Source organism: Mustela nivalis (genome assembly GCF_964662115.1).
Source record: "Mustela nivalis genome assembly, chromosome: 12".
Lineage (NCBI taxonomy): Eukaryota > Metazoa > Chordata > Mammalia > Carnivora > Mustelidae > Mustela > Mustela nivalis.
The window spans coordinates 11,314,059-11,341,339 of NC_139031.1; the positions used below are offsets into that span (position 1 = coordinate 11,314,059).

The window sequence follows — 27,281 nt, forward strand, 5'->3', positions numbered from 1 at the left end:
GCAACTTTTGGGGTTGCCTTTTGAGATTTGCTCTTGTTACATAAAGGGACAGTGGAGACTCTGTTGGCCTGGAAGCTTGGCTTTTCTTGCTTCTCCTGTTCACTATACTAGAACCCATAATTTTCTGCTGCCTCTGACCTCTGACCACTTACCTCTTAATTATGACTCTCTTGATCCTGTATCACCAAGGGACAAGACTAAGAACAAATGGTTGAAAGCTTTAAACAGTTTTCTGGCTCAACACAAGAACAAACTTTCCAACTGGATGGTTGAGAAGGTACTGTGATCTCCTTTCTGCAATAAAGGCCAGAAGACCATTTGTGAGATGTTGTAGATGGGGCCCAAATGTCTGATGGGGCAAAGAGGAACTTGAGCATTTACTGTATGCCAGAGACAGAGCTATAGATGTAAAGAATTTAAATATAAAATATTTGTTTTGGGAGCTCATAATCTAGTTGAAGGAACAGACAAGAAAATAAAAACTTGCAAAAGAATTCAGAAGTCTTAATAGCAATATATACAGAGCTTTAAAAAGGTTTCAGGAAGGTAACAGAGAACTACCTAGCAAATCAAAGGCTGCATACGGTGGAGTTAGGGATGGGCACAGATAAATGTCAGAGGTTAATTCTAAGGAGAGATGATGCCCAAGGTAAATTTTAATGAATTAATCAGAGTTCACTAGCAAAGAAGTGGAGGAGGTAGCCCTTTTCAGCAATTACTCACTAAATAATTATTATTTAATTTTTTAAAATTTTTTATTAACATATAAGGTATTATTAGCCCCAGGGGTACAGGTCTGTGAATCACCAGGTTTACACACTTCGCAGCACTCACCATAGCACATACCTTCCCCAATGTCCATAACCCCACCACCCTCTCCGTAACCACTTCCCCCCAGCAACCCTCAGTTTGTTTTGTGAGATTAAGAGTCTCTTATGGTTTTTCTCCCTCCTGATCCCATCTTGTTTCATTTATTCTTTTCCTGCCCCCCAAACCTCCCACGTTGCATCTCAACTTCCTCATATCAGGGAGATCATATGATAGTTTTCTTTCCCTGATTAACTTATTTCGCTAAGCATAATACCCTCTAGTTCTATCCTGGTTGTTGCAAATGGCAAGATTTCATTTCTTTTAATGGCTGCATTGTATTTCATTGTATATAATTACCACATCTTCTTTATCCATTCATCTGTTGATGAACATTTAGGTTCTTTCCATAGTGTTTGGCTATTGCAGACATTGCTGCTATAAGCATTCGGGTGCATGTGCCCCTTCGGATCACTACATTTGTAATCTTTAGGGTAAATACCCAGTAGTGCAATTTCTGGGTCATAGGATAGCTCTACTTTCAACTTTCTGAGGAACCTCCAAGGTGTTTTCCAGAGTGGTTGCAGCAGCTTGCATTCCCACCAATAGCATAGGAGGGTTCCCCTTTCTCCGCATCCTCATCAGCATCTGTCATTTCCTGACTTGCTAATTTTAGCCATTCTGGCTGGTGTGAGGTGGTATCTCATTGTGGTTTTGATTTGTATACTGAACAATTATTATGTGTCAGATACATGTTGGCTTTGAGGCAGAAGAGTAAGCAAATCAGACATTAGCTGTGCCCTCAGGAATTTTAAATTACCTGGAACAATCAACACTACACAGATACTCACACAATTAATATATAATTGGATGTAAGTGTAATAAAAGATACATAAATGCCAACAAGAAAACTCAAGAAGGCCTGACTGGAGCTGGAGAGTGAAAGCAAGTTTCAGTATTCTCCCTGATCAGAGATCAGGAGAATGATTGGGATGTTAGCAGGTGAGAGTATGGGGAAGGCACAGAGGCATGATCAGCATGGGGTGTCCAGGCACACAGGCTTCAATGCCGTGCCTAGGAATCTAGTGTATCCTGACATCAACATAGAGCTGTTGAAAGAGTCTTTTTTTTTTTTTTTTTTTTTGCAGACCCCCTGCAGAGCAGAGAGCCCGATGTGGGACTTGATCCCAGGACCCTGGGATCATGACCTGAGCTGAAGGCAGAGGTTTTAACCCACTGAGCCACCCAGGTGCCCCTGTTGAAAGGGTCTTAAGCAGGAAAATGACAGGGCCCATTCACATTTTAGCAAGACCACTCTGGTAAGTGGTATGGAGGATAAGTTGAAGGAAAGTAAATCCAGAAACAAGAAAGTACTTATAGTGCTATTTCAATAGACTGTGGTCCTGACAAAGGCACAAGTGGTTCACTTGAAAGGTAAGTCAAGGATCTTCAAAGACACGCCAAGGATTTTTCAGATGGGCACAGATTTTAAGACTGGACATTTGAATATAGGTGGTGAGTAAAGTGGATGGAGAAGTTAAGAGTGACTTCCAAGTTTCAAGTTTGATTAACCAGGTAGATGAAGCTCCATTGCACCGATTTGGGAAAAATAGGAAGAAGAAACTATGATGTGCACCCCAGTGTTTATAGCAGCAGTGTTCACAGTAGCCAAAATAAGAGCCCAGATGTCCATTGACATATGAATGCATAAAGAAGGTGTGGTGTATAGATACATACATACCATGTCTCTCTCTCTCTATATATATGTATATACAATACTTATACATATACATATATGCATACATTATATATATATATATATATATATATATGTATACACACACACACATATACACACAATGGAATATTACTTCCATCAAAAGGAATGAAATCTTACCATTTGCAATGACATGGATGGAAATAGAAAGTATTATTCTAAGAGAAATAAGTCAGTCAGACAAAGACAAATACCATATGATCTCACTCAAATGTGGAATTTAAGAAACAAAACAGATGAACATAGGGGAAGGGAACAAAAAATCAAAGAAGACAACATCAAGGAGACAAACCATAAGAGACTCTTAACTCTAGAAACAAACTGAGGGTTGCTGAAGGGGACGTGGGTAGGGGAATGAGGTAGCTGGGTGATGGACATTAAGGAGGGCACTCGACATAATGAGAACTATGATATGCCACTGATGAATCATTAAACTGTATCTCTGAAACTTATAATTTCACTCTGTGTTAATTAATTGATCTTAAATTAAAAAAAAATAAAGCAAGGATTAAAAAAAAATGGTATGATGGACTCAGCTCTAGATAAGCTGGCCTGAGCTGCTTGAGGACACTTGAGCAGATATGTTCAGGTAGCAGTTGGAACTCAGAGAAGCCTAGGAAGGAAGCTGGTATTAGAAAGATAGATTGTGAATCATAAGAAATTAGTTTATAAAATATCAAAGAGGTGGAATGTATATATAGAGAAGAAAAACATATAAATTGCTTCTCTTAGATGTATTTTATTCTTCAATTGGTGCAGAGTTCCATTATATAGTACTTTTTGTGTCATTACTGGGGAAAACCCTTTTTAAATCAAGAAGACCATGAGTGATTCTTAGCTATATGGAATCTCCTTTGGAAATTCCATACTCCCCTTTTTGCTCATGTTTATGATTAACCCTAGGAACACCGTTTTCCAGCTTGAGAAATGGAGGTCCTTCCAGATTGATACCTGTGTATCTCCTATCACTCTCTACCCATTGCCCAGAGACCTTGGACTAGAAATAAGATTGGTTGGTTTGGGGTGAAGAGGGATGATCCCCTCATTCTTCCCATCAAAACAAGTGCATTTGGAGAACCACCATGAAGACCAACATCTTTTCCATTGTTCCTAGAGGTTGCTGGTTAGCTGTGCTTTTTTTTTTTTTTTTTTTTTCTCTTCAGTATTGAAGGAAGACAGTGTTAGAGACTAAATTTCCACGTTCTGGGTCTTCTGGGTAGGTCAGAAGCCCTGCAGCAAGTATGTAGGTTTCTGCCTTACCTGGAACAAGGTGAGGAATGGTAAAGAATGACTGAGAGTCTGGAAGGGACACACGCAGTCAAGCACAGACTCAAATTCTTGCTCTGATTGTCACATGAGACCTTGCTATGTAACCAGGTAGCTGCCTAATTTATTGACCAAACTGGGACCTTTTTTTAAAAAACTGGGACATTTTTAAGAATGGAAAGTGGCACAGTTAGTAACTGCATCAGGGCAGTGTACATAAACCAGAACCTAAAGACTCGGGATCTGGAGGCAGAGCGTGTTTAACAGAAGTGCTCCTGTTATTGTCTTTCATCCAACCCCACTCAGCTTTGTCTCCTCTGGATTCTTGGCTTCAGACCTGGATAGGAGCCCCAAGACATGTCAGTTTTAGACTCTCTTGTTGTAGTAGGAAAATTAGCGTTGAAGAGACTACATGCATTTGAGGCCTTCTTGGGGCTTGGCAAGGTCTGTCGAAGGGCTAGCCAAATATTCTACCCAAGTCACACCCTTCCCTGTGCTGTTAGCTTCTTGAGGGAACCAAAGTGCTCCTCTCTGTTCACCTACCACAAATCATCTAGGAATATTGCTTTATATAAAAAATCTTATTTTTGATAAAACCACTGCCAGACCTCAGATCTAGAAACTTCTCTCTCTCCCCTTCTTCTTCTTCTTCCTTTTGACTATCTTTTTTTTTTTTTTTAATGCTATGTTGATTATCTTGATTGTGGTGATGATTTCTCATCCTTGTACAGGGGCCATGCTAATAACCTCTGTATCGTTCTAATTTTAATACATGTGCTGCTTGAAGCGAGCACTCTCTCTTCCTTTCTTTCATGCAAATGGTTCTTAAAATTATTCCACTCCACTAATCCTTCTTGATATAATAGGAATATATGGGAGTTGAGAGAAAATTTTCTTGGTATTTCTCTTGACAGTTTTGTGATCCTTGTGTGTGTGTGTGTGTGTTTTCTTTATTCCAATAACTTAAGAGATAATGAAAAGAGCAAATAATGTGAAATAGATTGAAAGAGGTTGAGAAAACAGCAGAGCTACTGCAAGCCTAGACCAGCCTAGCACAAAGTCAGGGAGGTGGGGGCACTGGTGGCGGAAGGAGGATGGAGGTAAATGACCCCACACAGCAGCAGGGAGATGGCTCGGAACGTGGTGGGCATTAGTGAAGGCTGGACTAACCCTTTGGCATGGGCAGTATACTAACAAAAGAGAAAGACAATCTTAAATCATTGTAAACCAACTGATGGGGGAAAGAGATCAGGACACAAGTGGGAATATGAGTCTTCTCAAGGGCTCAAGACTGGAATGTACAGTATGTTTGGCAAGGAGGTGGGAATGAATGGGAAAGGCCACAAGGGTCTGCACCATGCAATGAAGAGACTGAAGGAAGACCCATAATGTGGCTGGTATACACACCTGTCTGCTTCTGTGATACAACTTACTTTTTCTTTTATAAGGTGTGCTGCTCCGCTGACTCTGTTGGGATCTGGCTGCAAAGGGAAAGAGAGGAGCACAAAGTGAATTCTGACAGCGACGTAATTTAGTTTGTTTAACACTTCATCAAAACTCTTCTATGTGAATCAAAGGTTGTGTTAACTTCTCTTATTTCCTCATGGTTTTATGTGGGTGTTCATTTTATACATGAGGATATTAATGTGCAAAGACCCCCCAAAGAGAAGCTAGCAACAGAATGAAAGCCTGAACTCTGGTGGCCAGATCAAAACGTTCTTTCCCAGAATTTTATTGTGTCTCATACTTCGGTACTGATGAAGTTCTAGAACCTAGGTGAGGTTTGGTGGGCTGAGGTCCGGAGCCGATGACCAAGAAAGAATTCTTGAGACATCTTTGGTGCAAAATGGTGGTTTATTAAAGCACGGGGACAGGACCCGTGGGCAGGAAGAGCTGCTGCCCCGGGTTGTGAGGGATGGCAGGTTATGTACCCTGCTGTTGGGGGAAGGTGAGGGGAAGGGAGGTTTCAGTGGAGTTTTCATATGCTAAAGAGGGCCTACAAGGTGCCAGGATGTTCCAGGCCTGCCTGAGGCCTTGCCCTTGCTGCTGGATCAATGTTGTCTTTAGACCAGCCATTAACATTAAGATCTTTGGGAGACTTTTTGGTGGGGTGTCACAATCCTGCTATCAATCGTCTTTGTTAGTGAGATTTAGGACATTTGTAAGCCAAGGGAGACTCCGGTCTAGCAGGATTGTGAGCTCTGCAAGTTAACTATTTGCTTATTGTTCATGGCAGTCAGGGCTGCCTGAGGGATGCTACACATATGGAGGGGTGCGGATGAAGGGGGGCGGTGCAAGGCGCCAGCTTTTGCTTTGTCCTCAGCCAGCCTCCTGCTCCCTCATCAGGTACAAGTTTCTGCCTCCATGATTCTCTTCTTTGTTCTGCCTTGTTCTGTGTCACTCTGATAGCCCAGCCCTAAATCCCCAGTCTCCCACTTCTTACTTTCTCCTTAAAGCTTTTCTTGAAGTAAAGGCCGCAGGAGCTAGGTCTCTTAAGATTACTAGTTTTATTTCAAGCCACCTGATCATTGAAACTGAACCACCATTCAATTTTAAGTCAAGATATAGGACATTTAAATGGTTCCTTTCTTGGGGCACCTGGGTGGCTCCGTGGGTTAAGCCTCTGCCTTTGGCTTAGGTCATGATCTCAGCCCCCCCCCCCCCCCCCCCCCCCCGCACTGGGCTTTCTGCTCAGCGGGGAGCCTGCTTCCCTCTCTCTGTCTGCCTCTCTGCCTACTTGTGATCTCTCTCTCTGTGTCAAATAAATAAATAAAATCTTTAAAAAAAATAAATGGTTCTTTCCTTATATTCTAGAGCAGGGTCAACAAACAGGTCAACAACCCAGGGACAAATTGGACTGCAGCATGTTTTAGCAATTAGGTTTCCTGGAACTTAGCTGTCCCCACCCGTGCACACCCTGCTTTCATGCAGCAAATTGAGGGCAGTCGTGTCAGAGAATGCATTGCCTGTAGTCCCTAAACCATTTACTGTTGGGCTCTTTACAAAAAACAAAACAAAACAACAACAACAAAAAAAACCCAAAACTTGCTAAGCCCTGCCTGCAGTTTTCAGTTTTCTGGAGAGAATCCCTTGGAGCTGGAATAGAAATCTCCTCAAGCCAATCGCATTTTTGAGCAGTGTTCTCAAGGAAACCTGTCTGGGTCCAGGGTTCACTTTACCAAGAAATTCCATTCTCTTTGCCACCACTGATTTTCTGCCTAATGGCAATGATTAGAAATTCAGCTTCGCATAGACTGCCAGGTTAACATCAAGTTTATGACACAAGCACATGCTTTGTAACTTGTTCCTTTTTATAGTCTTGTTGCCCTGATTGCTTATTTCAGTTTTTCAGTAACTTAGTCTATCTCTTTCTGGGGATCAGAATCCTTCTTTAAAAATTTCCCTTCCTGTTGGAGTGGTAAAGAGCCAGTAATGGCCTCAGGCACTCACATTGTATTAGCCAGGAAAGTGGCTGGAAGAGGTAAGGAAAAAGAAAAACAGACTCCATTAAAGAAAAGATCCATTATTTCTTCTTCAATTTCTTTCATGAGTGTTCTGTAGTTCCTTGAGTACAGATCCTTTACCTCTTTGGTTAGATTTATTCGCAGGTATCTTATGGTTCTTGGTGCTATAGTAAATGGAATGGATTCTCTAATTTCCTTTTCTGTATTTTCAATGTTAGTGTATAAGAAAGCCACTGATTATTGACTTTGTATCCTGCCACGTTACTGAATTGCTGCATGAGTTCTAGTAGTTTGGGGGTGGAGTCTTTGGGGTTTTCCATATAAAGAATCATGTCATCTGCGAAGAGAGAGAGTTTGACTTCTTCATTGCCAATTTGTATACCTTTTATTTCTCTTTGTTGTTTGATTGCTGTTGCTAGGACTTCTAATACTATGTTGAACTAGAGTGGTGAGAGTGGGCATCCTTGTGTTCCTGATCTCAGTGGAAAGGTTGCAAGCTTTTTCCCATTGAGGATGATATTTGCTGTGGGTCTTTCATAGATAGAATTTATCAAGTTCAGGAATATTTCCTCTATCCCTATACTTTGAAGCATTTTAATCAGGAATGGATGCTGGATTTTGTCAAATGCTTTTTCTGCATCAATTGAGAGGACCATGTGGTTCTTCTCTCTTCTCTTATTGATTTGTTTTATCACATTGATTGATTTGCGAATGTTGAACCATCCTTGTAACCCAGGGATGAATCCCACCTGGTCATGGTGGATAATCTTTTAATGTGCTTTTGGATCCTGTTTGCTAGGATCTTGTTGAGAATCTTAGCATCCATATTCATCAGGGATATTCGTCTGAAATTCTCCTTTTTCAGTGGGGTCTTTGCCTGGTTTGGGGATCAGGGTAATGCTGGCTTCATAAAAAGAATCTGGAAGTTTTCCTTCTGCTTCAATTTTTTGAAACAGCTTCAGGAGAATAGGTGTTATTTATTCTTTGAAAGTTTGGTAGAATTCCCCAGGGAATTCATCAGGTCCTGGGCTCTTGTTTTTTGGGAGGTTTTTGATCACTGCTTCAATCTCGTTACTAGATTGTCAGTCTATTCAGGTTGTCAATTTCTTCTTGGTTCAATTTTGGGAGTTTATAGTTTTCCAGGAATGCATCCATTTCATCTAGGTTGCTTAGCTTATTGGCATATAACTGTTGATAATAACTTCTGATGAGTGTTTCTACTTCCTTGGTGTTAGTTGTGATCACTCCTTTTCATTCATAATTTTATTAATTTGAACTTTCTCTCTTTTCTTTTGGATTAGTGTGGCCAATGGTGTAGCGATCTTATTGATTCATTTAAAAAACCAGTTTCTAGTTTCATTGATACGTTCTACTGTATCTCTAGTTTCTACCTCATTGATCTCTGCTCTAATCTTGATTACTTCCCTTCTTATGTGTGGAGTTGGTTTGATTTGTTGTTGATTCTCCAGTTCTTTAAGGTGTAGAGACAGCTGGTGTATTCTGGGTTTTTCAATTTTTTGAGGGAGGTTTGGATGGCTATGTATTTCCCCCTTAGGAACGCCTTTGCTGTATCCCATAGGTTTTGAACCGAAGTGTCTTCATTCTCATTGGTTTCCATGAATTGTTTAAGTTCTTATTTGATCTCCTGGTTGATCCAAGCATTCTTAAGCAAGGTGGTCTTTAGCTTCCAGGTGCTTGAGTTCCTTCCAAACTTTTCCTTGTGATTGAGCTCCAGTTTTAAAGCATTGTGATCTGAGAATATGCAGGGAATAATCTCAGTCTTTTGGTATCAGTTGAGTCCTGATTTTTGACCCAGTGTGTGGTCTATTCTGGAAAAGGCTCCATGTACGCTTGAAAAGAATGAGTATTCTGTTGTTTTAGGGTGGAATGTTCTGTATATATCTATGAGGTCCCTTCCATGCTCTCGGATCAGAATAATAAACATTCTTAAAATGTCTATACTGCCGAGAGCAATCTGTACTTTTGATGAAGTCCCAGAACCTTAAGTCAGGTTCGGTGTGGTGAGGAGGTTCGGAGCCGACGACTAAAGAAAGAATTCTTAAGACGTCATTGGTGCAAAATGGTGGTTTATTAAAGCACGGGGACAGAACCCGTGGGCAGGAAGAGCTGCTGCCCCGGGTTGTGAAGGTGGGCATGTTATATACCCCACGGTTGGGGGGAGGTGGTGAAGGAATGGGGGATTTCGACAGAGTTCTCACATGCTAGGGAGGGCCTACAAGGTGCCGGGGGGGGGGGGAGTCTTTGACATTATGGCTTGATTAATGTCGTCCCTAGGTCAAGCACTAACATCAAGATAATGGGGGATTCTTGGTGGGGCATTATGATCTGGCTATCATTTACATTCCTTTCTACCCCAGTCTCCTCCAGTTTATGGTGGGAGGGGGACATTAGGGCTTCAGGAACCAAGAGTTATTCGCCTCTGGAAATTTGTGCTATTGATAAGGTAACCTCCCTGTTCAGGTCTCTAGGACATCTTGTAGAGCAAGGGAGATTCCTGTTCTGCAGGATTGCGATCCCTGCAAGTTAACTATTTATCATTTTATGGTGGTCAGGGGTGCCTGAGGAATGCTACACATATGGAGGGGAGCAGGTGAAGAGGGGGTGCAAGGCGCCAGCTTTTGCTTTGTCCTCAGCCAGCCTCCTGCTCCCTCATCATTCCCCCCTGAACAATTTTGACCCTTAAATCTTTAAGGTGGTTGAAGGTGGAAGGTCTCATCTTCTGTAACTTCTTCGTGCTGAATAGGGGCGTAGAGCTGTCCCTACCTGCTCGGGCCAATATTGGTCAGGGTAGGAACGTATAAGGGAGTTACAAAAGGTGGAGGCAGCTGAATCCAGCGCTGACAGTGAAGAGGCATCCTCGCGCGCGACAAGGATCGTCTGCTGTGGTGTAGTCATTGTAGCAATGGAGTCTCGCACCAAGTAGAGAAACATGGAACAAAGCAACATATTAAGATTAATAAGGCGATAAGAATAAGAAGCCCGAAAAGGAGATTTGACCATAGCCCTCCTCCAAGCCAGGAACTTAACCAATCACTAAAAGAGAAAGAAGGATCTTGTAGGGCCTTAATCTGGGTATTCATATCTTTTATTAGTCCTGTGACATTTTTGTGATAGTCTGGGATGTACACACAACATTCTGTTTTGATAATTGCACATGTGCCACCCTGTGCTGCTGTCAGGACATCCAAGGCCATCCTATTTTGTAGGACTGCCTTGCGTATTTGTGAGACTTTGGTATTAAGGAGGGAGATGCCATTTAGTGGATCACTGAGTGCCTCTGTAGTATATTTATTAAGGGCTTCTACATGCCACATGACATCCTCTAGTCCCGCAGATGGAACAAAGATGGATGCTAAGTGATCACACCATTTAAAAACAAATCGTGTCCATCTTTGTTTCAAGTTGGGGAGATTAGCTGGAGTTGTAATGGTTTTAGTAATGCGCCCATGGATCCAGGCAAATCCTAAAGTACAGCGACCTATCCACCCTGGAGGAAGCCAGGCCCACAGGTTAGTTCCACATATCCAGTGGGTTCCATTTGGAGCTGGCCATCTAATTCCAGGTCGCCTTACCCAATCAGTAGCAAAACATTCAGTAGCCTGGAGTACTATTATTTGGGAACACATTTCTAATGATAGCCATCCTCGATACTGTGTGTTATTTGTCCAAGTATCCTACGTATGATTCATTTGTTCCCAGCATAAAACTGCCTTTTGACTGAGCCGTCCAATCGTGGGCGTGAGCCACAGATGCACATCCCAGATCTGATATATGCCATCTTCAGTATAGCGATAAGGAGGGTTTTGTAACTTAGGCCCATATTTGATTGGGGAGTTATGGCTTGATAGCAATCCCCTTTCCTTCCAAATAGCTCCATGAGCATGTAGTACCAGGAAAGCATATTTGGAGTCAGTGTTAATGTTTATTCTTAGACTTTGGCAATTGCAAAGTGCTAGTGAGCACTATGGCACACCTAGTTTTTCTTATTTTTTTCTATGAAAACTACTGTTATCAGAAAACCAACTGTCATTTATATTTTTAACAGGGGCATCTTAAATCTGGCCAGATAGAGTAAGCAAGATCAATAACCTTTTTGCTCTATAGAGAAAGAAGTACAGTGGTCAGGTTCAGGCATACAGGTAACTAGGTTTAAAGTTTGACAAGTTTTATTTCTGGCATATCTGTTAATGTAGCCCAGTATTTAATAAGTCAGCCTCCATCATCCATTGGTGGCCTTTGGCTTCTAAGACAAATCTGGACCTGATGTGACATCATTACAGTCAAGGACTGTCCCATAGTGAGCTTTGAGGCTCTTTTTATGAGGGCTGTTCCATGCTTAGCTAAAGCATCTATTTGCAATTGCACCTCAACAGAGGTGGCCTCTAGGATAAATATGACAAAGGGGTGAAACCAATAAGAAGACCTTTGAGTGGTCCAACCTTAACAATATCCTGATTACAGAGGATCATTGTCAAGTGGGAGAAAACTTGTCAAGAGATAAGGGGAGCCCCCCATGAATCATCCAATCCACTCATAAAGAAAGTGGGGTCATCCATTATCTCCACAAGTCCATAGTTAATCCTATGGAGTGCGATAGGTTGGCTTTTAGGCAATTTCATTATCCCAGCCACACACAAGGTGTTAGTCAAGTTATACAATTGTAGGGGAATCAATCCCATTTTTCCAGTTGTTTAATCATGTGCCGTGGGGTCTGCTAATATCCCCACAAAATAAAAAAGCAAGAAGATCATCTAAATGAGCTATTGTGTAACTTCTCTGAAGTTTACCTCTAATTGTTTAGCTTAGGTAAACAAACATTTAAAGACAATCAAATCTAGAATTTAACATCCATAAAGGTGTGTTACTAAAACAATTTTTCTCTCTAAAATAACCCTCATTTCCAGAGATAGCCAAATCAGGACTAATTCACTTGTGAAACAAGTCCAGTTTTAACAAACTTGGCCTAATTATTTACATAAGCTCAGTAAGAACAGTGAGTGTGATCAATAGATCTTTTAGAATCTGCTTTGCTGGAACTTTGTATGAGGAATCTCTAGGTTGAACTTTTAGTAGCCTCTCCAGGCCAGAAGCCAAGCCCTGTACTTGCCATGAGGCATGCCTGCAATGCCTTTGGGCGAATTCCTCTTCCCGAGACTGCACCTACCAAGGAGTGACATTCTTTACTCACCTGGTGGGGCTGCTGGGAACTCTGTAAGCAAGGTATCAGGCCAACAGTCCCAAGGGGCTTTATGGCTCCAGGTTTCATAAAGTCAACCTTAGTTCCTTAAAGCTGTCTGGTCATATCTGAGTCTTTTCAAATATGACATCCCAGTCAAAGCCTTGGTAAAATAACCAGTTTCCAATTCTTTCCTGTTACAAGGAGAACAGATTCTTATTGAACTTATGCAAATGACTGATTGCCATGGAAGAAAGAATACTTACTAAGACCTTTTGGTTTCAGAGGGTTCAGATGGAGAGAAAAGGTGAATGCTTTGAGCACTTTTACAAATGAGCACTTTTACATCTCTATAAGTTACAGATAACTAGGAGGGAGTATCCCTAGTCTGGAAGAGCAAACATTAGAGAGAACCAGCAATGTTTAAAGTAAGACAAAACATTAAGAGACACAACACTATAATCTTTTAGTTCATTTAGTCCCATGTTACTAATTCTGGTGAATGCGGCTTTAGTCAGTTCTGGAAATTCTTACCCATTTCAGTTTTAGGATTTTCAAGCATATCAAATATCTGTATTTGTCCTGAAAGTCCTTTATAGGAATCTACTTGAAGATAAAACTTATTTTACCAGAGAATTAAAACAATTATAAATGACAAAAACTCAGAATGGATATGGTTAGAGCTAAAGAGACACGGGAGTTTACAATTTAGCTGCAAGGAAATCAGGTTATTTCTGTGATACATAACATTTCCATAATTACAGTATCAAGTGATGATCTCTCAAAACGTTAAAACTTTAGGAAGTGCGTAGAATCTCTAGAATAGTTATAGCATTTTCCAAATGTAATCCAATGTTTATCACTGGTTCAGTGGTACTTCATGAGCAACTTCACATACCAAGGAAAAGCCTGAGTTAAAGAGATTTACGATTTAAATCTTGTCAACATTTGCTAAAATCTTAGAAAGTTTTAAAGCACATGCCTAAATCTAATTAGGGATGTTAAACACCTGATAAAACTGAACATAGAAACTCGTTTTTCTGGGCAGGCAAAGAGAAAACCATTTACATTTTCTTAACAGCAGATCAATTGATCTAAGAAAACATTGTCCTTTTGAACAGAGAATTTCAGTCTTGTACCAATGTACCTTTAAAACCCATTCATTTCAATCTTAATCCATTCTTGACCAGGCTAAAATTCCTTTTCTGAAGATTTCCCTTCACAAACCTTCTACAACTTTCCTTTGCATTCAGGTTTTGTCCCAAGCCATTTCCTTCCAAACAACCATCTCATTTAGGACAAAATTACCTTCTTTTACCTTCAACAAAATGTATTCCCATTCCTTAAATCTTTCTTACATATCTCCTACTTTCCTACATACAGAGTTTCCCTTTATTTCCATCAGTCTTAGTTACACTAAGCAGAACTTTGTATTCTTAGAAACACCTTTAGTTATTAACCAATTGTGAACTGCTACAACAGAATTCTTCAGGTGGCAATTTATGAATCAGTTAAGTGGCAAACAAGTTTACCAACATATTTAAATACTCTTAGTTTCTATGCAGTAAGAAGTCAAAAAGCACAAGCCTACATCCAGAAATTAACGACTTAGCATTTTATCCTGTTTGGTTAAGACCTAGATGTCCACAATTTAATTCCATTTGTCATCCAAGCAAAACTTTAAAACTTTCAGGTTACCAAAGACTTTGAAAGCTACTTCAGCAATTACCCATTAGAACTTTGAGATAGACAATTAACCATCAGTTTAGTCATTTCTTTGCTAACAAATTTTAACAAATAACACAAGCTTATTTGACCTTCAGTAAACTTTGATAGAATAAAAGCTTCACATTTACTGCTGTAAACTTAAAAGACAGGTCTTAATTAAACCAACAAACTTAACTTAGTTCCAATAGTGATTTATGTTCCACCTGGACCCACTCCACTTTGAATGTTTACCTGAGACATGCGTGGGAAGATCTGGAGTGGGGGTGTTAGGTCCAGGGGGGCTCTTCTCGCTCCTTGACAGTGAAGAGAGAAGGAGCCGTGGTGCATAATCTAGAAGCTAGTCATGCAGGCTGCACACACGTTGGTACAGAAACACGTAAGGGGGAAACAGAAGAAACAAAGTGCTGCCAGGAGGCAGAGAAAAGATTCCCGGTTTCGGAGCTCATATGCCTCAACAGAGGAGCAGACGCCATGCTTTCCCACCAGCAAGGGGGGAGGGGTTAGGCAGTCCAAGTCAGGCCAGAGAACACAGGGAAACTTCCCCGAAACAAAGAGAGTTTCGGCAGCTGCTTGGGAATATTCCTTATGGTCTCTGTCTCGAGTTAGACCAACCCCAGTTGGCTCCAGTTATAGCCATTAACACGGGATGTGAGTGAGGGAGAAGCCCCCACATCTATTAAGAGAAACAGAGGAATAAAGCCAGAGTCCCCTTTGCTAGGGATGGCCCAGCAACCTGGGTTTACTAGAAGAAGGCTTATTTACGTAATTACCATCCAATATGTCAGGAGAAAGTTTACTAGCTGACTCATTTGGGCAAACACATTTTGCAAAAGCCCCTTAGTCTGGGGTCCTGGTGTAGAGCAATAAAGGCCTAGGTATGAGCAGTGAAGGTGTCCTAGGTCCATTTGCCCTCTTTCCTGCAGAGATCTAACTGATAGATCCCACTGAGGCCATGCAGTGTTACAGGAGCTCAGTCCTTTCCTAAGTTTTGCAATCCAAATTATTTCCAGTGGGTTAAAAGGCACCCCAAGGTAGAGTCCTTGGGAACTGAAGAAGCCTACTGAGGCCATGCTTCCAGAAAAGTAAAGAAGGTCCATTACCAAATCCCCCCTGACTCCTGGGTAGCGTCCCACGCAGGATATGTCAGAGGTTCCTGTGTCAAAAGCGACCGGAGGCGTCCCTCAACAAAAATCGCTATTGATCACCGTTTTGCCTTCCCTGGGAAGGCATTCCTGCCGTTAAAGGCCCTGGAAGGGGTGCCGGCGTCCCTCCGCTTCCCCATCGCATCCTAGGCTGCCAATGGGTGCCTGGTGAATGGACTAGGAAATTGTGCCATGCCAAGCCATTGTCTATCCTGAAGACTGCATACTGTTTTGCCATATTAACCCATGGAAGTACTAGAAAAGTTTGGCAAGGGGAAATTACCCAATTTCATAGCTTTAGGCGGTTTGCAGAAGACACTGACGAGAAACAGTAAAGATTGAAATCCATCATGGTCTATGCGACATTCCAACACATGTGGTCCTTACAGCCAACTTCCCTAGGAAACGTTCCCCGGTTGCGTTTTAATTCAATCGGGTACTGGTTTCGGCCGGCTCCCAGTGGAGGTCCCGCGGCCAGAAGTGGCTAGACCGGGCATGTGGAGGGGATCACCTTAGATCAATCAGGAGGAAACCTCACACGGGAGTCTTAAGATTGGCAGCCGTCCTGGTGACTTAGGTGGCTGTCCCGCGCCCAAGAGAGACAACTTTCTATAAGAACAGGAATAAAGTGAGGCCATCAAGTTTCTGGGTCTTATTGCCATTCCGGCCAGGGTACTAGCTTACAGCCAAAAGGCAGGCGCTCTCCTCCCGTGGAGTAGCCACGGGCTAGAGGATTACAGCCTGAGCAATTGACATGTAAGTGTTCCAATAAGACCATACTCCTTGAAAAAGCCCTGGAATGAGAGTACAGGAAAAGGAGAGAAAGTACTCACCAATTTGCACCGAAGCTCAGAGTCCAAATGTAAAGACTCACAAATCTCCTGGCTGGCTCGCCAAAAATGATGAAGTCCCAGAACCTTAAGTCAGGTTCGGTGTGGTGAGGAGGTTCAGAGCCGACGACTAAAGAAAGAATTCTTAAGACGTCATTGGTGCAAAATGGTGGTTTATTAAAGCACGGGGACAGAACCCGTGGGCAGGAAGAGCTGCTGCCCCGGGTTGTGAAGGTGGGCATGTTATATACCCCACGGTTGGGGGGAGGTGGTGAAGGAATGGGGGATTTCGACAGAGTTCTCACATGCTAGGGAGGGCCTACAAGGTGCCGGGGGGGGGGGGAGTCTTTGACATTATGGCTTGATTAATGTCGTCCCTAGGTCAAGCACTAACATCAAGATAATGGGGGATTCTTGGTGGGGCATTATGATCTGGCTATCATTTACATTCCTTTCTACCCCAGTCTCCTCCAGTTTATGGTGGGAGGGGGACATTAGGGCTTCAGGAACCAAGAGTTATTCGCCTCTGGAAATTTGTGCTATTGATAAGGTAACCTCCCTGTTCAGGTCTCTAGGACATCTTGTAGAGCAAGGGAGATTCCTGTTCTGCAGGATTGCGATCCCTGCAAGTTAACTATTTATCATTTTATGGTGGTCAGGGGTGCCTGAGGAATGCTACACATATGGAGGGGAGCAGGTGAAGAGGGGGTGCAAGGCGCCAGCTTTTGCTTTGTCCTCAGCCAGCCTCCTGCTCCCTCATCACTTTTAATGTCATTCCGATCAAAATTCCACTGGTATTTTTCAAAGAGCTGGAGCAAATAATCCTAAAATTTGTATGGAATCAGAAGAGATCCCGAATCACTAAGGAAATGTTGAAAAACAAAAATAAAACTGGCGGCATCACGTTACCTGATTTCAAGCTTTATTACAAAGCTGTGATCACCAAGACAGCATGGTACTGGCATAAAAACAGAAACATCCGACCAGTGGAACAGATTAGAGAGTCCAGATATGGACCCTCAACTCTATGGTCAAATAATCTTCAGCAAAGCAGGAAAAAATATACAGTGGGAAAAAGACAGTCTCTTCAATAAATCGTGCTGAGGGGATGCCTGGGTGGCTCAGTTGGTTAAGCGGCTGCCTTCGGCTCAGGTCATGATCCCAGAGTTCTGGGATCGAGTCCTGCATCAGGCTCCTTGCTCAGCAGGGAGCCTGCTTCTCCCTCTGCCTCTGCCTGCCATTCTGTCTGCCTGTGCTTGCTCTCTCGCCCTCTCTCTCTGATAAATAAATAAAATCTAAAAAAAAAAATCGTGCTGGGAAAATTGGACAGCTATATGTAGAAGAATGAAACTCGACCATTCTCTTACACTGTACACAAAGATAAACTCAAAATGGATAAAAGACCTCAATATGTGACAGGAATCCATTGGAATCCTAGATGACAACATAGGCAGTAACCTCTTTGATATCAGCCACAGCAACTTCTTTCAAGATATGTCTCCAAAGGCAAAGGAAACAAAAGCGAAAATGAACTTTTGGGACTTCATCAAGATCAAAAGCTTCTGCACAGCAAAGGAAATAGTCAACAAAACAAAGAGGCAACTTTGTCAAAACAACTATGTCAAAAACAAAGAGGCAACTCAAGGAATGGGAGAAGATATTTGCAAATGACAGTACAGACAAAAGGTTGATATCCAGTATCTATAAAGAACTCCTCAAAATCAACACATACAAAACTGATAATCATATCAAAAAATGGGCAGAAGATATGAACAGACACTTCTCCAATGAAGACATACAAATGGCTATCCGACACATGAAAAAATGTTCATCATCACTAGCCATTAGGGAGATTCAAATTATAACCACCTTGAGATATCACCTTACATCAGTTAGAATGGCCAAAATTAGCAAGACAGGAACAACGTATGTTGGAAAGGATATGGGGAAAGGGGAACCCTTTCCCACTGTTGGTGGGAATGTAAGTTGGTGCAGCCACTTTGGAGAACAGTGTGGATATTCCTCAAGAAATTAAAAATAGAGCTTCCCTATGACCCTGCAATTGCACTACTGGGTATTTACCCCAAAAATACAGATGTAGTGAAAAGAAGGGCCATCTGTACCCCAATGTTTACAGCAGCAATGGCCACAGTCGCCAAACTGTGGAAAGTACCAAGATGCCCTTCAACGGATGAATGGATAAGGAAGATGTGGTCCATATACACTATGGAGTATTATGCCTCCATCAGAAAGGATGAATACCCAACTTTTGTAGCAACATAGATGGGACAGAAAAGATTATGCTGAGTGAAATAAGTCAAGCAAAGAGAATCAATTATCATATGGTTTCACTTATTTGTGGAGCATAACAAATAGCATGGAGGACATTGGGAGATAGAGAGAAGGGAGTTGAGGGAAATTGGAAGGGGAGGAGAACCATGAAAGACTATGGACACTGAAAAACAACTTGAGGGTTTTGAAGGGGAAGGGGGTGGGAGGTTGGGGGCACCAGGTGGTGGGTATTGGAGAGGACACGTATTGCATGGAGCACTGGGTGTGGTATAAAAACAATGAATACTGTTACACTGAAAAGAAAGTTAAAAAAAATCAATGAAAAAAATAAAAAAAAAATAAAATGTATTACTATGTCAAAAAAAAAAAAAAAAAGAAAAAAGAAAAAAGAAAAGATCCATTAAGGAAAAGATCTTAAAATTGCTTTCAGAGGCCAGACACCCTTGCTTTTGCCAATATAAATGTGAATATATTAGCAGGAGCGCAGCCAGCCCCCCATTCAGGCACAAGTTTAAATAGTCCTTCAAGGCCACTAAGCCATGTCCATGGGAAAAAAAGGTGACAAATACAGATTCATTAAATACAAACACATGCCTCTGGGACACCATGTGTTTGAAGTTAGGAAAAAAAGTATAGGTACCAACATGTCCTGCTGAGCCAAAGGAATGTGGGCATTCCCACACACAGCACGTGGCTCTTTTCATGGATGTGACTGAAGAAGGAGACCCCCCCACACACACACATACACACACTGTGGCATGTCTATTGTTGACTGTAAATAAGAATTCATCGATGTTATTGAGGATAGATGTTTTGCACACATAAAGTGTATGTATGTCTCTTGAATCTGGGAAATTTCAACCCAGTTCTCCAGGCCCCAACTTCACAGAATGATTCACAGTATTTCAGAAGCAAAATATGTCCTGTAGGTCTGAGCTCCCACACAATGGTGCAAGGGTTATCTTCGGGTTTGTTCACCCATTTAAATGACGACATGATGCTTATGTACAGAGATACCTCATACAGACTCGTATTCTCCTGGCCTCCAGCACTGAGTGTTCTCCTAGTCTTTTCCACTTGCTGTGCTTTTCTTTTTTCTTTAATCTCCAGATCTGCTCAGCTCCATAGGCCTTCTATCCCCAGCAGCTGGCACAGCCACCACCATCAATGATCCTTGAGGTTTTCCATTCTCATTTTGTCCAGCCAGCCCTCTACCTAATATGTAATAATGCACTAGGCAACGTGCATCTCCAAACATCTTCATCATGTACTTTCTTTGGAAACACATACTAAAATGACCAATCTTCAACCTGGTATCAGGCAGCACACAAACAACCACTATTATTTAAAGAGCTGTATTATTAAATAGCATAGGTTACTTTTAACATATATACATTAGATAAAAATTCACCAACCCATGACATATCAACATCTTTTCTTGAGATGAGGTTCAGGAAAAAAGTTCATTTAAAACTCAAAACGTCATTGACATTACAGGGATTGTGTTCAGTGGTTTCCATGCAACATGTGGGAGTTATTTGGGAATAACTGAAGCCCAGAAACAATCACGTGCTGTTTTCCCCCACATCCCTGCTCCTGCTTTCGATGACTGAAGAATCATCACACTGCCCCCAGAAGGGTCCATGTTTATTTGGGAATTTGTAATTGATCCTAAATAATTCCCCTTCTTTAGCAACCCTCACAGTTCCCTTTCCAGGAAGAAGGGTCCTAGTGATAAAGCCCAATGCACCAGAGAGAACTCCCTGAAATGTAGCAGCTCACGAGCCAATTATTGTGGAAACTGCTCTAAGACATTGTGTTTTCCATATGGACTAAGATCTCTGATGAGGTTCAGGGGAAGTTCTTGGGTTGATACAGGATTATACATCTTCTAACACCTCAACATGGAGGTGTCAAAATGGAAGATAATTGGACAAGATGAGAAAGCTCTCTCTTCTTCATTGTGAGCCTGGACCTTTCCATAGTTTCCCTGGTTTTTAGGGATCAGTGGCAACCGTCTGCCTTATGTGTTGTTCATGCAGTAGTTAACAAGTGCCTACTTTGTCCTAATGTTCAAGGCACTTTCTCATGGCTATGGCCTTAGAAGCTACTTTGCCTGTCTATTTTCCTTAGATCAGTTGTTCCCAGCTGGGGATGATTTTGATCCCAAGGGAACATTTAACAATGTCTGGAGACATTTTGGTTATCATAATTGGGAGGAGGGGCTGATGGTACTTGTAACTAAGGCAAGAGATGCTTACAAATATCCTATAGAGTGCAGAGCAGTTCCCCACAACACAGAATTACCTGGTCCCAAATGCAATCCTGCCTTCTAGTTAGTCATCTTTTTATCAGCAACATTTCAAAGGTAAAGGAAATAAACTACTCATGAAGGAGGATTTGCTAAAGTAGACGTAACATCCTGGTAGGTCATTATGATGTGTAGGAGGAGAATCTGGTTATATGCAGCTAGAGTTTAGTTCTTCCTGAGATTCACTTATTCTGGAAGTTTCTGCCATGCTTCATTAATTATGACAACTCCTGGGGCACCTGGGTGGCTCGGTGGGTTAAAGCCTCTGCCTTCAGCTCGGATCATGATCCCAGGGTCCTGGGATCAAGCCCCATGTCGGGCTCTCTGCTCCGCAGGGAGCCTGCTTTCTCCCCTCTCTCTGCCTGCCTCTCCTCCTGCCTCTCTGCCTACTTGTGAGTTCTCTCTTTCTGTCAAGTAAATAGGATCTTTTAAAAATAATAATAATAATAATTATGAGAACTCCTGCTCCAGGAACACATTTCTTAGATATTTCCAAGAATTTCATCTGGTCCCTAGAGTCATTTTAATTTGGTAGAGTTAGATTTATTATGTTTATTACATTTATGGCATTACAGTGGAGGCCACGGCCTCAGAAATGAAGCTGCTTGAGTTTGAACCCTGTGTTGATCACTAAAGTATATAAAACTTTGAGCAAAACATGTAATTTCTCTAAGCTTCAACCTCCCCATCTATAAAATGGTAAAAAATAGAACACTTATAAAGCAGTTGGTAAGGATCGAATGAATTGATGGATATAAATCCCATTCACAGTGCCTGACACATAAGAAGCACTCCATAAATATGGATTCTCTTATTGTTGGCCAAGATTTCTGCATTATCACGCTATCCAGAATGTGGCAAACTTAATGAAGTGCTATATAGCAGTTAAGCACAGAGACTCCGAAGCCAGATTTCCTGGGTTGGAATCCTGACCCCACTGTATACTTGCTATGTGGTTTCGGTCAAGTTCCTGCAATTTCGTGTGCCTCTGTTTTCCCATATGTAAAATGGGATAGTAATAGGTAGCTCCTAGAGTTGTAATGAGAATTACTAAATTAATATATGCAATGTTTTTATATATGTAAAATATATAGTAAGTTCCAGTAAATCTGATTCTTTCACTCTTCCATCTAGACCGATCATAGCTTCAATTCAGAACATTTTTCTTTTCTCAAGGAAACAAGGTACCCCTATTAATAATGAAAAGTTAACATGGATATCCAAGACCAGAGATATCACAGAAAAATTATATAATTGTGAAAGAGTCAATGTTAATTAAACATCAAGGGAGTAGTGTTCAAGATGGTCCTCAAGATAAAAGTTCATAGTTGAGACAACCAAATACCTAAGACCTTTGCCTGGAACTGAGGACACCCAGGAATGAGCCTCATTCCATGGCCTTGCTCCAACTTACTTCTGTATTATGGGGAACACAACATACCAGATGGGTTTATTACTTCCATTCCCATAACCTTCTGGAAAAGTAGACAAAAGATAATGTTTAAATCTGATACTGAATTATCTTTGATTTGGCACAAAATTGAATTATAAATTCAGATTAATAAGTTTCCAATAAAATCAGTTTTCTGGCACCCATGGCCATGGGTGTTGATGTCAGACCTGGAGGTATAAATAGCTGTGGATGAGAGATGTTCATCACATTCCTCAGTCAAATTCCAGGGAGCAACCATGAAGACCTTCATCTTCCTTGCCCTGCTGGGAGCTGCTGGTGAGTCTATAATAATAAATGATTCTGTGTATGCCCTTGATGTATTTGTTTGCAGTTTGTACTCTGGAAGACAACAATGAATGTGGAATAGAGTCTCTGTACTTAGGAAGCTTAAAATATTGAAAGGACAGTGTATATAGTAGTACCCTTTTCTCTGTGGCAGCTACATCCAACCCCACTAGATGCCTGAAGCCACAGATTATACTGAACCCTATTATACTACATTTCCTTTCCCCACATATACATACCCATGATAAAGTTTAATTTACAAGTTGGGAACAGTAAGGGATTAACAACAAATTTAGTATATCATAGAAAATTATAACAATATGGTGTTATAAAAGTTATATGACTATGCTCTTCTGTCTCTCTCTCTCTCAAAATATCTTAATGTACTGTACTCAATTTTCTTCTGATGATGTGAGATGATAAAATGCCTACATGATGGGCATGTAGGGAGAGGTGGGGTAAATGACATAGGAATTGCGACCTAGTGTTAGGCTACTAATGACTTTCAGAGGATACATCAGAAAATGGATCATCTGCTTCTTGACTCTGGTGAACCAAGGGTAACCAAAACCACCATAAAGGGAGGGACTAGAGTTCTACAATGTCTATACATAATTTAATCTCCCTAGTGGGGGGAAAGATGATAGTGAGCAAGAGTACTTGGCGTAGAAAGTATAAAGAGGAAGAAATTGCCCTGAACTTCAAGGTAAAATCTATGGAGAAAGAGAGAAACAGAAAAGATATTTCCACATTAAGGAAATGTTGTTTTGACCTTTCTGAGCATTTGAAGTTAGTCATTGGGAGATAAAATTGGGACTAGTGACTAGTCTTGGGCTCATTGCAGAGGCTATGTAGGTCAAAGCCCAAGTCTCCTCTACACCAACAGACATCTTCACAGAGATCTTGACAAGTGAAGGTACTTCATTTCTTATGAATAAAAGCTAGGGGCTAGGTTTTACAACATCCTTGCTAATGAAATCTCTCTGGTGAAAAATAACATATCATTTAATCATCAGAAGAAAGAAAAATATCTATTTCTGGCTTTTCATACTACTGAATTTTATACAAATCTTACAATGAAACTTTCCTGAATTGGAAGATTATAAATTCAATACATTAGTCTATACATGTGGAAATATCTTTCCCAAAATTACTTTTAAATACTTGAACAATAGGGTATGTATAACACAATCATTGACTTTAGGAGCCACAGAAATCTTAATAAAGTGGTGGGCAGATTTTAGAATGCTGAATAGATTTTAAAATGTTATAAGGGTAATTGACATAAGGGGAAAGGCTGGAAAGGGAAACCATAAAATGTTCCATGAAATTATGTCATGAAAATTTTAGACAAGAACCCAGATAGAAATTGGGGGAGCAAGAGTACAAAACTCCCAATTCCTTCTAGGCTGAAACATTCTTAGGAGTCTTCTAAAACCTTCCTTTCTGTTACTTCATGAGGATATCTACCCTATGCCAACTATTATATATAAACTTAAGTATGGTTACTGCAAAACATTATTGAACACCTATTTGCATTTCTGCTGAGCAAAGTTTTGTACAAAAAGTATTCTTTACTTAGATAGTAATGTTCACGGCATTTTTTACATAAATAGTCTCTGAGGAAAGGTGTGTGTGTGTGTGTGTGTGTGTGTGTATGTGCATGTGTGTGTGTTGCATATGTAGAAAACAGTATATTTATCAAATTTAAAACATAAATTTAAAAAATTAGATAGTTATAACAGTATAAATAGGGTATGTGTTAAAGGGTATTGAATAATAAGATTTTGGAAAATATCATATAGTAATTATGCTATCGCCATTTCCTGATTATGTGTGACAGGAAAAAATGATCTTCTCTTTTATAATTAATGCCCCAAAACTTGGCGGTAAGTAGAAATTCCAAGATGGATCTGTTTAACGGATTGTTTCCAACTTTTCCTGGTCAGCTGCTTTCCCCATTGATGACGATGACAAGATCGTTGGGGGCTACACCTGTCAGAGGAATTCTGTTCCCTACCAGGTGTCCCTGAACTCGGGCTATCACTTCTGTGGTGGATCCCTCATCAATTCCCAGTGGGTGGTGTCTGCAGCTCACTGCTACAAGTCGTAAGTAACCAGTCCTCACCTCCCTGTTTTCTCAGAACAACTCATGCCCCAGCAAAGCCAAAGAACAATCAGGGTAAACTACACAGTTATGCTTGAGGGGGGGGGAGCGTTCATTTCTAGGAGGCTAATCTTTCCCCCCAGGCACTCAATGATATATGGAGGGAATTTTACATGGAAAGGTAAACTTAGAGTTCCCTGATGTCCTTCCAAGTGATGGTACCAAAGACATGGGGAGAGGGGAACTAGTGAGTGATGAAGAATACTCTGAACTAGCTCAAGAGCATGAATCAATAAATATTCTTAATCATTATAGCTCAATATGGAGGAAATAATCCACATGAAGCTTACAGTACAATATTGAAAATGAACATAGTTCATTCTGCCTCCTTAAATTTCTGTCATGTTTCTGATTCCTGCCACATCTCCCCAGAATAATACATAATCTGAACCAGAGGAGAAGTGGCAGGTGCTGAGAAGTCATCACCAATTCCTGCTTCACCTAACATCGTTTTATTGGCATCACTAGTCATGGGAACTAACCTTCTAACAAGATGGTGGGCTGTGAGTCTGTACTGGTAGGGACACCCACTTTAAAGTCATGGTCCCCTGCACCATGTCTGATAGAGCTATCTTAATGCACAATTTTCTGTGTGTGGAAATGCTTATGGGGGATGGTGTTCGTGCCGATGCTCATGACAGGTGAACTGGGAAAAGGGAAAAGCTCAACTTGGTCCTTAAAAGCTTTGCATTCTTTGATCCAGCCGAATCCAGGTGCGTCTGGGAGAACACAACATCGCAGTCTCTGAGGGTGGTGAGCAATTCATCAATTCAGCCAAGGTCATCCGCCACCCCAGATACAACCAAAACACTATGGATAATGACATCATGCTGATTAAACTGAGCTCTCCCGCCACCCTCAACTCTCGAGTGTCTTCTATCTCTCTGCCAAAATCCTGTGCAGCTGCTGGTACCCAGTGCCTCATCTCTGGCTGGGGGAACACCCTGAGTACTGGGCGTAAGTGTCACCTGGAACAAAAGCACCAAGTCTGGAAATCCTAGAAGTGAAGGACATGCAGAGGTTCAGTTAGTCTGAATTGTTAGGCCAATTTCCCCAGAGGATCGTTTGTAGATATGGAATCTTAAAAAGATGCCTTTTCTGGGAAACACAGCAAAAATGAGCCATGATAAAGATCGCAGATATTCAACTGAAATGTGATTAGTGATTTGCAAAGAAGTACAAACTGAGGAGGTAAGCAGAACAGAGGGATTTGGTACAGCCTAAAGTAGAGACCTGCTTGACAAAGTATCTAGATTTGAGATCTGTAGTCACTGCTGCTAACATCAGAGAGAACAACTTGTTGATTAAAACTGGAAGTCATTCCAGATAACAACTGCTCTTCTAAAGAAGATACTGGCAATCTGAGAGAATAGCGAAGGTGAAGGGAGATAGGGAAAGAAATCTCCAGGAATCCTATAGGTAATAGTCTTCCATTTTTACTCTCCTGCCCTACAGAAAGGTATCCTGATGTCCTGCAGTGTCTTCAAGCTCCCATCCTCTCTGACAGCACTTGCCGCAATGCCTACCCTGGTCAGATCAGCAGCAACATGATCTGTCTGGGCTACATGCAGGGTGGAAAGGACTCTTGCCAGGTCAGTTTCTTTATATTCCTTCCAGCTGAGCTTCATGCACTTCCACCACAGTTCCCTTTCCCAAAACACAGGCTGAAAAGTTATCTCTGTAATGGATTATAAGGGACTACAGAGATTTGGGATCAGTGATAAATTATCTTTTTCAAACATTAATAACTAGTGCTAAGGGTCAAAAATACACAGAAGATGGCGTGGAAGCAGAACATCCTGGTGCCCTTCTGAGGAGCAATATTGTAGAAGGAAACTTTCTGAAAAAAGGCAGGGTTAGCTGGGCAGCGTTGCACTCACCAGTCCTATACTTCTTCTTGGTCCTGCATGCCTGCCACTAAGAAAAAAGCAGGAGCTAAGAGATGGGAGGAGAAAAGAGAGCCATGTATTCAGAGATTGAGAATTGGGTTTCCAGGGGAAGGGAAGGTGCTTCCTAGAGAATCAGCAACCTGGGAAAACAGACCCAGGGTCATGGAGAAACAATGTTGAGTTTTGCTCTCATCTTGGCATAGTTGGGAGTTCTTACTGCCTCTTCCTTCTTGCACAGGGTGACTCTGGTGGCCCTGTGGTCTGCAACAGAGAGCTCCAGGGCATTGTCTCCTGGGGTATTGGCTGTGCTCAAAAGGGCAAACCTGGTGTCTACACCAAGGTCTGCAACTACGTGAGCTGGATTCGGCAAACCATTTCTGCCAACTAAGCATGTAAGGATGTGTACTGCTCTATGCACCATTCTCTTGGTCAATTTCACTTCCAACCATGCCTAAAACAGTATCTAAATAAAAACGTTTATTCCACATCACCTGTGCCCATGAACTGTTCTTAGTATTTATGAACTTTCTCTTCAAACCAGCTGCTGAGTAAGAAGGTGGACATAGGATTGAACTATTACATGAGCATAAAATGGAGAGGTTAGGTTATGATTCATTACACCTGCTCAAAGTGAATGATTCATTACACCTGCTCAAAGTGAATTTAGTGATCA

General features: G+C 41.4%; 1 protein-coding gene and 1 long non-coding RNA gene across 2 annotated transcripts in view; one reads left to right on the forward strand and one right to left on the reverse strand.

The window, feature by feature from the left end:
• LOC309844614 overlaps positions 1–27,281 on the reverse strand; it is a 106,338-nt gene that overhangs the window by 7,080 nt on the left and 71,977 nt on the right. The window contains exon 3 of the long non-coding RNA XR_014300792.1: positions 5,284–5,331. This is a non-coding gene — a long non-coding RNA (uncharacterized lncRNA). The remainder of the gene's footprint in view (positions 1–5,283; positions 5,332–27,281) is intronic.
• Positions 22,489–27,098, forward strand: LOC309845348 (serine protease 1). Its single transcript, XM_082693195.1, has 5 exons — positions 22,489–22,543; positions 24,502–24,661; positions 25,423–25,676; positions 26,175–26,311; positions 26,847–27,098. Exons 1-5 carry the CDS (start codon positions 22,504–22,506, stop codon positions 26,994–26,996), a joined length of 741 nt encoding a protein of 246 aa, XP_082549321.1. The 5' UTR covers positions 22,489–22,503; the 3' UTR covers positions 26,997–27,098.

Excerpts from the sequence above, each read along its gene's own strand:
- LOC309845348 (XM_082693195.1), top strand. The coding sequence starts at position 22,504 with ATGAAGACCTTCATCTTCCTTGCCCTGCTGGGAGCTGCTG. Across the intron at positions 24,662-25,422 it reads GCAGCTCACTGCTACAAGTC|CCGAATCCAGGTGCGTCTGG; the intron begins GTAAGTAACCAG and ends TCTTTGATCCAG. Across the intron at positions 25,677-26,174 it reads GAACACCCTGAGTACTGGGC|AAAGGTATCCTGATGTCCTG; the intron begins GTAAGTGTCACC and ends CCTGCCCTACAG.